Here is a 12,746-nt window from a genome sequence, read left to right as displayed (position 1 = left end):
AAGTGGTAGCCTCGAACAATGGGAAAATCCCATAGGAATATCTTTGCGGTCGAATATAAAAAGTAGTATCCACTGCCACCAGCCAAAACTCGGTCGGGGGGGACTGGACAGTGCCCCCTCGAACAACAGACCCCGGGGCAATCGAATTGCCCCGACCAGTACGTCCACAATAGGATGGTTTGTACTGGTTCTGTTCACAATTTGAGACTAGTAAAGCCAATGGTGACTTTACATGCCCTGGGAGACAGTAGTCAGTCCCAGGGTTGGAGTCTATGTTTGGGGGTCGCTACGACACCCATGGGTTACGGCACGGAGGGTGCTGTGTAACCCACATACCAAAAACACATGAAGCCCTATGGGGTAAAGGACCCCATAGCCCATAAAACACATACAAAGTCAAAGGAACACCTCAAATCATGTCTAAGAGTGGGAGGAAAAGAGTCTCACTCTTAGCAGGAGAAAAAAATAAACCCCAAAAATCCAGCAAAGCCGCTGGGGGACTCACTAGGTTTGGTAAATTAGCCTTTACAGAGAATTCTCCCTAACAGCTTGCCTGTCTGCGCAGAGGAGGCGGGAGTAGGCTGGCACTGCATTGTGGAGACCAGACCATCTTTCTATTGCAAAGACCCCGAGTAGATTTTTTGAAGATTGAGCTCAACCCTGAGCCATGTATTGTTGAAAGCATAAAAGCTCTACCCTTTGGTAGCAAGCATAACCACTGGGTTCAAACGTCTGGTATCTGATTACGGACCAGTTATGAATAATTACCAAGCAGCTTAATAAATGACGTGAATTGCTGTATGTTATATTGTTTCATGTTAGGATTTTGATTTGTTTGTATCCTGTATTGGAAATAATGTTGTTTCTTTCTTAAAAAACATTACTCTTTTATGCTTAAGTCTTTTCTAATCTATTTCCTTTCCTTTTTCTATTCTTCTGTTTTTGATATAGACCCATTGGGTCTCATTATTGTCTAACTTTTGCCTTACGATTTTGGAATTTACCTCCTATAAATTGTGATATATATTTTCTATTAGTACCCGGCAAGGGTGCAATCAGAATGCAAGAGCCATTCTGGTTGGCCCTCGCCGAGTCATTAGCAGGCCGGGAATCCCTCAGTCGGGATTCCACGGCCTTTGTCCCTGGCGGGGGGCCTGGCAGCCCCTCAGCCAATGATGAGGCTCGAAACGGGGCCATCCCCGCTCCGAGCCTCCGCGCGGCTAAGAGGCTGCCTTGGCCCCCCGCCGGGGACTTGGGTAAGTCTTTTTTTTCAGTAAGGGACAGAGCCAGAGGTAGAGCAGGAGCACACAGCTCCATGTCCTACTCCAGACCGCTGACTGCACTGCAGGCCCAGTAAGGGACAGAGCCAGAGGCAGAGCAGGAGCACACAGCTCCATGTCCCACTCCAGGCCCCTGACTGCACTGCAGACCCAGTAAGGGATAGAGCCAGGTGCAGAGCAGGGACACACAGCTCTGTGTCCCACTCCAGGCCGTTGACTGCACTGCAGGCCCAGCCAGATGCAGAGCAGGGGCACACAGCTCCATGTCCCACTCCAGGCCGCTGACTGCACTGCAGGCCCAGTAAAGGACAGAGCCAGAGGCAGAGCAGGAGCACACAGCTCCATGTCCCACTCCAGGCCATTGACTGCACTGCAGGCCCAGTAAGGGACAGAGCCAGAGGCAGAGCAGGAGCACACAGCTCCATGTGCCACTCCAGGCCGCTGGCTGCACTGCAGGCCCAGTAAGGGACAGAGCCAGAGGTAGAGCAGGAGCACACAGCTCCATGTCCTACTCCAGGCCGCTGACTGCACTGCAGGCCCAGTAAGGGACACAGTCCCACTGAGGGACAGAGCCAGATGCAAAGCAGGGGCACACCGCTCCATGTCCTACTCCAGGCCGCTGACTGCACTGCAGGCCTAGCCAGATGAAGAGCAGGGGCACACAGCTCCATGCCCCACTCCAGATGCAGAGCAGGGACACACAGCTCCATGTCCCACTCCAGGCGGTTGACTGCGCTGCAGGCCCAGCCAGATGCAGAGCAGGGGCACACAGCTCCATGTCCCACTCCAGGCCGCTGACTGCACTGCAGGCCCAGTAAGGGACAGAGGCAGAGCAGGAGCACACAGCTCCATGTCCCACTCCAGACCGCTGACTGCACTGTAGGCCCAGTAAGGGACAGAGGTAGAGCAGGAGCACACAGCTCCATGTCCCACTCCAGGCCCCTGACTGCACTGCAGACCCAGTAAGGGACAGAGCCAGATGCAGAGCAGGGACACACAGCTCCGTGTCCCACTCCAGGCCGTTGACTGCACTGCAGGCCCAGTAAGGGACAGAGCCAGAGGCAGAGCAGGAGCACACAGCTCCATGTCCCACTCCAGGCCATTGACTGCACTGCAGGCCCAGTAAGGGACAGAGCCAGAGGCAGAGCAGGAGCACACAGCTCCATGTGCCACTCCAGGCCGCTGGCTGCACTGCAGGCCTAGTAAGGGACAGAGCCAGAGGTAGAGCAGGAGCACACAGCTCCATGTCCCACTCCAGGCCGCTGACTGCACTGCAGACCCAGTAAGGGACACAGGCCCACTGAGGGACAGAGCCAGATGCAAAGCAGGGGCACACAGCTCCATGTCCTACTCCAGGCCGCTGACTGCACTGCAGGCCCAGCCAGATGAAGAGCAGCGGCACACAGCTCCATGCCCCACTCCAGATGCAGAGCAGGGACACACAGCTCCATGTCCCACTCCAGGCGGTTGACTGCGCTGCAGGCCCAGCCAGATGCAGAGCAGGGGCACACAGCTCCATGTCCCACTCCAGGCCGCTGACTGCACTGCAGGCCCAGTAAGGGACAGAGCCAGAGGCAGAGCAGGAGCACACAGCTCCATGTCCCACTCCAGGCCGCTGACTGCACTGCAGGCCCAGTAAGGGACAGAGGTAGAGCAGGAGCACACAGCTCCATGTCCCACTCCAGACTGCTAACTGCACTGCAGGCCCAGTAAGGGACACAGGCCCACTGAGGGACAGAGCCAGATGCAAAGCAGGGGCACACAGCTCCATGTCCCACTCCAGGCCGCTGACTGCACTGCAGGCCCAGTCAGATGAAGAGCAGGGGCACACAGCTCCATGCCCCACTCCAGATGCAGAGCAGGGACACACAGCTCCATGTCCCACTCCAGGCGGTTGACTGCACAGCAGGCCCAGCCAGATGCAGAGCAGGGGCACACAGCTCCATGTCCCACTCCAGGCCGCTGACTGCACTGCAGGCCCAGTAAGGGACAGAGCCAGAGGCAGAGCAGGAGCACACAGCACCATGTCCCACTCCAGACCGCTGACTGCACTGCAGGCCCAGTAAGGGACAGAGCCAGAGGTAGAGCAGGAGCACACAGCTCCATGTCCCACTCCAGACCGCTGACTGCACTGCAGGCCCAGTAAGGGACAGAGCCAGAGGCAGAGCAGAAGCACACAGCTCCATGTCCCACTCCAGGCCGCTGACTGCACTGCAGGCCCAGTAAGGGACAGAGCCAGAGGCAGAGCAGGAGCACACATCTCCATGTCCCACTCTTGTCCGAATGTTGCAGGGAGCGGGTACATTGTCAAGGCATCATATGGGGGGAGGAACAAATGCGTGTTTGTTTAACATTCATTTTCTAAGGTGCAATTGGGGAGGGGGGAGTAGCAGGACTTTTTTCGTGGCTCGTGCTCCCATTCTTGTAATGCTAGACACTCCCCTGCCGCCTGTCCTTCCTGTCATCTGCAATCACTAAAAAAGTGATAGCTCAGGGGCAACACGCTCTCCCTAGGGAGCAAGACGATGCGGAGCAACACAGGTTCGGTCCCTGGGTCCGAGCTTAGAAACCTCAGGGTATTAAGCGCGTTATAAATAACCAATTACAATTACTGCGACATCCGAACTGGAATCAGGATTAGTGAGAAGACAGTGCCATCTAGCGGCCAATCGTGAGATTGCACCAAACACATCAAAAACGCTATTGTTTTTCTCCGAGTGGGGTGAGTAATTGGTTATCTTCTCCTATGATGAGGCAGCCATTTTATAGACTTGAAGAAAACTGTAGGACAATAACAATGGGAGATTAAAAAAATGTGCTTTTAACATAGCTATATTCGTTTGCTTTTTTAAAGAATCTACCTTATTAACATAACAAATGATGTACGGCTGAACATGCCGTGACTAAATTTTATAACAGATTTGCTGTACCACAGTCCTGTGCAATTGTCGAGATATTGGCAATCACCACACTACCTGAGTTGTTGACATTGGCAGGTGCTCTGGCCACAGGATTATGAATGGAAGACAGGTGGGGCTATGAGAGAGTCTGTTAGAGGTGGGAGCCAGATGAGAAAGGGACCTTGAATGCCAGACATAGCCAGATCAGGACAGCGGCGCACCAGGGGAAACTACGCAAGCCCAGTGCCTCAATTCTGGATAGAGATGCCAACTAACCAACTCCATTAACAATTTCACCCTCTGCATAAACCTATCAAACTCAAAACCAAACACAACCAAAAACATACAGCACAACAAACCGCACAAACTTCACCACATTGCAACAACAAAACAAAAAACACACATAGCCTCGCACAACGGTACACAACGACTAACGGCAGCAAACACCCCAGGCCCAGCCAACGGACCCACCGTGCTGAGGCCGCCAACAGCACATCACTGCTCTCTTGCACTTTTCCTGCTTCCTCCCACTAACTCAACCCCCCCATCCTCTTTCAGAGCCGCCAGAGTGCCAGGGGACCACTCCGGTGGTGATAGTGCGCGGTACAAATATCCTTTAACATTAACATGAACATTGACCTTACAATTATGAAAAGGTGAGCTGGCTCTGGCAGAATTGGATCCAGTGACTGTCAAGCTGTTCAGCCTTCAACAAGATGCCCGTTAACAGATTAACAGATGGCGCTAATCATGTTATTTCTGCTAAGTTTTATTAGTGTTTTATACGCATGTTTTTTTAAATCCTAAAACTTTACTATAAGCTGTGAAAGACAAAGGACCCTTGGGATTGCAAGTGGCATTAGAGATCAAGCTGCAGGTTTCAAATAAACCACTGTAACAGGAACAGTTAAGCACAGAAGCCAACATACCAAAAAAGTCACAGAAAAGGCCAGAGCGATCTTTAACCATTGTACACGCCAACAGCAGAATGCTCTGTTGGAATTTTTTAGAAAATGTGTTTATTCAATGTCCAAATGAATGGAACTTCATTGGAGCAAGAAAATGTAAAAGCTGGTTTAGGCACGCCAGACATTTTTTATTTTATTTATTTTGCATTTTCAAAGTGCTCACACAGCCCGGGGGCATTGAGGCGCTGTTACAGGAATATGTCTTAGTTGCGTATTTATAACGCGCTTAATACCCAGAGGTTTCTAAGCGCAGACCCGGGGATCGAACCTGTGATGCTTTGTGTCTTCTTGTTTCCAAGGTGAAACAGGGGCATAAACAGTCATAGAAATCTTACCCTTAATCTTTTCCACCAAAGTCATCCTCTTTTTGTCAAATGAGATAAGAGGCTGAGCCGGGTACACTGATGTGTGACTGGCCTGTCATTAAGTCTCCTCATGTTATCTTTGGGATTGTGCTTGTTAAGCACAGCAGCCTGCAGGATCATAGCTATGTTGCTCCCTTATACAACAGATACATGCCATCTTCTGAATGGAAGTGCAGATCTGCCAGCAGCAGGCTTGATGGATGACGTGGGCCCCGAGGCCATGATTGGTGGAGTAACTCTCCCTTGACATTGGTTAACTTCATGTTACAGAGAGGGGGGACTACATTCACAAAACACAACTTTAAGTATTTAGAAGTGGCCCCACAACATGTCTGACCCCTCTCATCCAGCCCTGCACGATCCGAATGTCACAAGGCCTAGCAGGACCGTTTTTCTTTTGTTCATTCCTACTCCCCACCCCCACCCCCTTGCCTTGTTGCGACTTCAAACACATTGTGAACAGCCGTATTATAAATACCCCCCCCCACATTTTTTTTTACAGCAGTTTGCATTCTGGGACTTGTGGTTTCGCATCTCCCATATGTTTGCACCCTAACTCATCAAATGCAAAGTGACATTGGCTAAAAAGCAGAGACTGACCACAAGTCAGGTGTTTCTGCCCAAGCTACCCCCCCTTCACCCCCTGCTCTATATGGTGTTTGTGAAGCAGATATGTATGGCCTAGACCCTCATGGAATGTCCCTGGCTTGTTTCTTTGCATACTTGTCCCAACACTGTCTGCCTTTTCTACCCCAAGTAACTATATGTTTCACAGTGCAAAAAAAAAAAGAAAAGAAATAAATACATGACCATTGTGTGCGGCAGGCTGATTTATTAAATGTTTTTTTTTACTAATGAGACGTTATCGGCGACAATCTCTGGACGCCTAGAAAGATGAACCAGAGATCTAACCATGCCCCCAGTGAGGTGAGTGGTGCATGCTGGGCTGTGTGTTGCTCTGCATTCTGGGACTCGTAGTTACGCTTTTCATTTGTAAATGTGGAGCTGTACGTGGCAGAATGCCAACACAGAAGGGAAGGGCTGGATGCTCTGTTCACATGTGACAACTTGAGATGTCTGTAAAGTCTGCTGTGGTTCGGTTGTATTATTAATAAAGGTGGCTGGCTTTTTTCATTATTTAAAAAAGGAACCCAGTATGTTGTTTTGCATTATTTGAAAGAAATTCACAGTTTTGCACACACAAAAAACAAGCAGGCAGCTGTTTGCAGTTCTAGAAGTATATAGTTAATGTTTCCTTTCACAAATGAACCAATCAGCTGGTGAGAGCTGTTGTTGAGACTTGGCTTTAAAATGCATTTGGTCCATCACGAATAACAATGTAAACGTTATTTAGCGCTTTTCAAGAGGACTTGGAATGTGCACATAATGATGAACTTGCCAACGTGACCTACTGGATAGCCCTTACCTGACACCAGAGCTGCATATCACAGCTCCAAGGAACGCCACGCCATAACAATGTAAACGGGAGTCTGTCAGGAACTCATTCCTGGAGGCGTCGACGGAACAGACATCTTGAAACTCCACGGTTCTCTCTTAATCCCACAATGGGTGAAAGTGTGAGGGTGCGACACCCCATACACCGGCCCTCTCTGCCACGTTCAACGGCCATTTCTTGCGACGCCAGAGTCTTGTAACTCAGACTGCAAGCCCATGTAAGAAATGTGTTACCTGTCAACCAGAAACCCTGCCACAGCACTACAAATATGTCCAGGCGGGACGAAATGCGGGCAGGTGGCAAGTTTAGGAGTCGTGGGCGCTTAAAAGAGAGTAAGGGCCAGTAACACGTTCTAGCCCAGACAAGGCAGGCTGCAACGACTTTATAATATGGACAAATACACTCTACAACTAGGGGGACCGGACGTCCTGGTTTTGCCGTGACTGTCCCGGAATTTGGCGCTCTGCCCCCCTTTCTGAAGATTATGTTCCCATTGGAAACTGCAGTGGTCCTGGTTTTTTGTAGTAGGTCTTCCTAGCTGGCAGGCAGGAATTCACAATCTCACACAGAAGGAATGCTGAATTTTACAACTTAAGATAGTGCTAGTTTGTGATAAATTAATTATAATATGTGTTTCTTTGAACAGTGCAAAAAGCAAGGGGGGTCCTGGGAGTCTCTCTGCCAGACATTAGTCCTGGTTACGAGAGACTTACCCAGAGTCTTTAGCTCACTATCTTTCACAGAGAAGAAATATCCCAAACATATCAGTCTTTGTCCTGCCCTGGGGCAGTCCAGCACCGAAATGCTAGGCAATTCTCCTCTGAACATATCAGTCTTGCTCACTATTCTTAGAGAGGCACAGCTCCACCCTACTGATTAGGTCCAACCAGACCGAAACACGTGTCTGGGGTTGCTGTTGGTACCCTTGTTCAGAGAATTGCCTAGCATTTCGGTGCTGGACTGCCCCAGGGCAGGATAAAGACTGGTATGTTTAGGATATTTCTCCTCTGTGAAAGATAGTGAGCTAAAGACTCTGGGTAAGTCTCTCGTAACCAGGACTAATGTCTGGCAGAGAGACTCCCAGGACCCCCCTTGTTAATTTTCTTTGAACCCTCTTCTCCTCCAAACGCTACTGACGTGTAGTGCCTTGACAGCCACTTTCAAGAGTTAGTCCTCCTTTTATATTAGTTGCCCTCTCCCGTTTTTTAAAACTTTTTAAATCTGGTCACCCTATCTACAACTATTGGATCATCATTAGAAAAATCAACATGAAAAAAGCTGGCCCCAATCATTTGATTACAAAGAACTGTGATGCGGGGGGGGGGGCGGCGGGCAAAGCACTGGAAGAAGGTCGGGCAAAGGCCAGCTGTTGGTGCAGAGCAGTAAGAAGAGGCGTGGGGTGGTAACACAGGGCTCCTGAAATGTGGACCTGTTAGGATCGAGGAGAGCAGGGGCCAGCTAGAAGGAAAAGAGTAGAGTGGGAGAAGGGGCGCTGACGGGTGACTAGGATAGGAGGCAGAAGATAAGGGAGAAAGAGGCCACCAACCTGGTGACGGGGAGGAAGAAAGGGGCACGAATAGAGAAGACAGACTAGGCAAGCAGAACCGCAAGTGGGAGGTGAGTCTAATATTGGCCGTAAGACCCGTCCCATTGCTCTCAATGGAACAGTCAATGTTACAATAGTATAATAAGTGTTCATGTAAATCTCTTGTAGGGATTCATATGCACAATTTAAAAGATTCTGGCCATTTATTATGTGCGTAATCATTTTGAGGATGGACATGAGTTGCCCAAAAAAGTTAGTAGAAGTCACTAAAAAAATGAATGCTCTTGTGCAGATATGATATGATAGTTTTTTTACATAGCACCTAGACACAATGTGTTTCAAAGCGCTTCAAGGCAAGGGAGGGAACAAGGGAAAACACAATGACATTCTTACAGGCCATAAACAGTAAGGATGTTAAATTAACTATCATACTCGGCCTGATGATATTTCAGATAGTGCAAGAGCTAAGACATAGATAAGGAAGGGAGGGGGAGAGTGGGAAGCAAATGGAAACAGGCGACTACCGTACTAGGCCTGACGACATTTCTGGTAGAGCCGGAGAAAAACCAAAGGTGAGGAAGAGGGGTGCAGCCAGGGAGGGGAGGAACAAAACAAGCGACTATCGTTCTAGGCCTGACGACATTTCAGATAGTGCAGGAGAGTGGGTTTGGGGGGCAAACAAGTAAGGGAAGGGGGGAGGAGACAGACGAGGTTGCTATCATACTAGGTCCAGGGACAAATCCGATAGAGTAAGTGCATAGAAGAAAGGAAGGGGGGAAGGGAGGAGATAGAAAAGGCAGAAAAGGGGAGGAGGAAAGAACAGAGAGTAAGCAGTCAAAAAAGAGTGGAGAAGCAAGAGGGGAGAGCGAATACAATTGCAGAAGTCAGTAGTAACACATAATGTTGCAAGCCTCGATACAAGATGAAGATGGGAACAGCATGATTCAGGGCCACCATGAGAAGGGTGACACATCGTGAATCAATGAAGTCCATAAAAGTAAAATCTAGCATTGGCCACAAGACGGTGATGGTGAAACCAGAATGTATCAGGACAGACTCCTGTAGAAGTAGGCTAGAGGAGGGAGAGGGGGAGCAGGGTAGAAGAATCAAGCAAAACAGGCAACACCTGTGTGCAAGAAGGGGGGGCACAAGGGAACATTACTACAGTGAAAACATGATAAAAGACCTTGCTTTCTGAAACTTGTAAAGTCAAGTTCTATTTGGTGTGTGCTGCTGTGCATCCAAAGGGTTGGTGTCAGAAGTGGGATTAGGTCATTGTGTTATGTGTTAATTTGCCAACTGTGGAACATAGTGTTAGCTTACGCCTCACCTGGCTTGTAACTCAAGACTGCGCTGCTTTCCAGAAATGAGGAATGCATGAGGAAATTCAGCATCTTTCAACTCCTTCACCTGGAAAAGGGATTTGCAAAATGTGAGCATTTATCGGTTACACAGTATGTTGGCATAGAATGGCGCACATACTGGTAGGTGAGAAGGTAATGAACTACAGAGCAGAAACAGGCACATGCTAACTGCAGTATGAGGTTTTGGATTCGCTAGTTTCACTGCCTTGGTGTTACTGCAGTGTAAGGCTTTGATTTCACTGCCGTACAGTGCCTTTGTTTACTGCCCTGTGAGGCTTTGATTTCAAATTTCTTTGGTGCCTTGGTTTACCGCATTAGGAGGCTTTGTTAACGCTGCCTTATACGGCTTGGGATTCACTGCACTATAACAGTTTCTTTTCATGTTTCACACTTAACAGTTTTGATGCCGTTAACTGGTGTAACAGGACAGCTGTCGGGGGAGCGAGGGAGCCCATCCCAAACAACCTGCGTTGACTGCTTGAGTACGGGCAGGCTCCCTCCCTGCCCCAGTTTACCTGGCTCCCTCTCCATTGGAGAACGCTGGCAGGGAGAAGCCCAACCTGGGGCAGCAGGACTCCTGCAAGGAATCACCAATCAACATTGGAGGATGCAGCAAACGTCAACATGTGTCCGAGTAAGGGCCACAGCAGTGAATCTATACCACCGGGATGCAGCGGCTAGAACTGCACCGGCCACAGCAGGGGGAAAGGAGCGCAGATCCAGAAACAGGCAGCTACTGGATATCGCACGTACAGAGAAGCCACCACTAAACCACCAGGGATTCCTAAAATCAGTTTAGTAAAGGCCTCCAAGCAGTCCTGGGAAAACACAGGGTCCTTGCAGGCCCCTACAGACTCCATGTCAGAAGTGCACCAGAGAAAAGGGCGGCCCTTAGAAGCCCTTGTAAAGCCTCCCCAAGCCTTCCCCTGTCACACCCCCTCAAGGAAGGTCAGTGATTCGTAAGATAAGTTGGCCAATTCTGGAAGAGGGGTGAGGTATTTAAAGGGAAGCTTGGTGAGTGTGCAGTGTGGGTTAGTTGGGTGAGGACGGAGGCGGTTGGAGGACGTCCGAGAGACCAGAGGAGGCGAGAGCGACCGGAGTGCAGAGAGGGAGTCTGTGACGTATTTGTATGTGAGAGTGGAGAGTGTGAGGAGTAGAGATAGAGTAGGAGTAGTAGCGTGGTAGTGGAGATGGTAGTAATTGTGGGAGTGGTAAAGTGAGTAGGACGTGTTGGTAGTAGTGGATGGTAGTAGATGATAGTGAGTGGTAGTTGCTGCAGAGTGAGCAGCGATAGTGAGAGATAATAGTGGTAGTAGCGAGAGGGAGTAGAGAAATGGGAGTAGTTGTAAGAAAGGAGAGGGAGCAGCGGTAGCAGAGTAATAGTGCGAAAAATGAGGTAGTGTAGGAGGTAGGAGGGATGAAAGTATAACAGAGGTAACGGGGGGCAGCGACAGTGAGAAGTGATAGAGTTGAGAAGTGAGAGGAGGAGTCAGATGAAAGGGTGGAGGTGGAAAGATGGAGTGAGAGATCGAAGGGACAGTGGTATGGTGGAAGGAGAACATCTTAAGGTTAGTGTAGTGAAGGGTCAGGTAAGACTGTGTGTGCGAGACAAGAGAGTGACACTGGGTGAAGGAAGGCACCGCCGCTAACACCTCCCTTAGAAGACTAAGCGGGCTAGATCAGGGAAAAACTAGACGTTACCAGGGTTACCGTTCGCCAGCACTAACATCCCTGATAAGGATGCCTGGGCCAGGGAGGCTGGGGATGTCGAGCCAAAGATGGACAGCCTCAGCACCCGAAAACCTCAAGCCTCGAGAACCCCAGAGAACCCCCAGATTCCTCACCCAAACTATCTGTAAATCCTGGAAAATCTATCGCTATCTGAGTCAGAGTGCTCATATGTGGCGGTCGCCCAGTCACACTGGCTACACTCTAAACTATGGAATCTGTTGACACCTTTAATCCTCATAAGATCCACTCTGCCTTCCACCCCTGAGGCAGGCACACAATGGCTATGGTATGGCGATCACCGACTATTGATGCATTCGAGCCAATTCAAGAGGAAAGCTCTAGGGTTTGGAATTTCTAACACTCTCTACTCCTAAAGATTTGGCTCAAAAGTCTTAACTTGGTAGCATTCCCTGGGGAAGCCTGTTCTTTGCTCACCTTCATTCCGCTCACATCCATTTTCATGCGCACTTGGTATTCAGAGCCGACCTGGAGCACCTTGGGCACACAATATAAAAGCATGTTGTTGAACTGTAGGAAAATAAAAACATACATGTTAATGGGCCACTATTTTTGCAGGGGATTGTAAGCCAAATCCTCACGAGCCTCCAGCCACACTGGATTGAGAAAACCATTGATTATGTGTACAGCTCTTTTTTAGGTTCACTATATTCCAATGTATTACGTGTGGCTGTCCTTAAGAATGGCACGGATATGACTCTGTGGGAACAGACCCGGATTCCTTCTGAAGGCAAGACAACCTACAACACCAGTCAGCATTGTCCCACTTATTCCATTGTAATGGCAAGCCTCAGTACCGTGGTAACGTGGGAGGCCCTTCACCTCACTAGCTGTAGCTAAGGTATCCCTCAAATATGTCACACTGTGAGGGCCTGCTGACTGGGGCCACACAGATCCCAGGGCGATGAGACACTAGTACCCACCCTCAGTATGGCTTCCTGTATCCCAATCCCTTCAAATAAACATAGAACATGCATCCTACGTACCACAGGGACACAGGGAAGTCTTGCATACTTCATTCAAGGGCCTGAGACAAGGTTAGATATTGATTAAGCAGATTTAATATGTTAAAGGGAAACCTTGGATTTGAGGAAAGCCTGAATCAGGAGACGGACAGT

At 49.4% G+C, this 12,746-nt stretch overlaps 1 protein-coding gene across 3 annotated transcripts in view; it reads right to left on the bottom strand.

The window, feature by feature from the left end:
- FGD2 (FYVE, RhoGEF and PH domain containing 2) overlaps window positions 1-12,746 on the bottom strand; it is a 414,855-nt gene that overhangs the window by 49,514 nt on the left and 352,595 nt on the right. For all 3 annotated transcript variants that reach the window (XM_069633421.1, XM_069633424.1, XM_069633422.1), the window contains 2 exons: window positions 12,046-12,138; window positions 9,846-9,925 (listed from right to left, as the gene is read on the bottom strand). In XM_069633421.1, coding sequence (XP_069489522.1) covers window positions 9,846-9,925; window positions 12,046-12,138 — 173 coding nt within the window. The remainder of the gene's footprint in view (window positions 1-9,845; window positions 9,926-12,045; window positions 12,139-12,746) is intronic.

Source organism: Ambystoma mexicanum, chromosome 13, assembly GCF_040938575.1.
Source record: "Ambystoma mexicanum isolate Mex_15411 chromosome 13, UKY_AmexF1_1, whole genome shotgun sequence".
Classification (NCBI taxonomy): domain Eukaryota; kingdom Metazoa; phylum Chordata; class Amphibia; order Caudata; family Ambystomatidae; genus Ambystoma; species Ambystoma mexicanum.
This window is presented reverse-complemented; position numbering and strand designations above follow the sequence as displayed.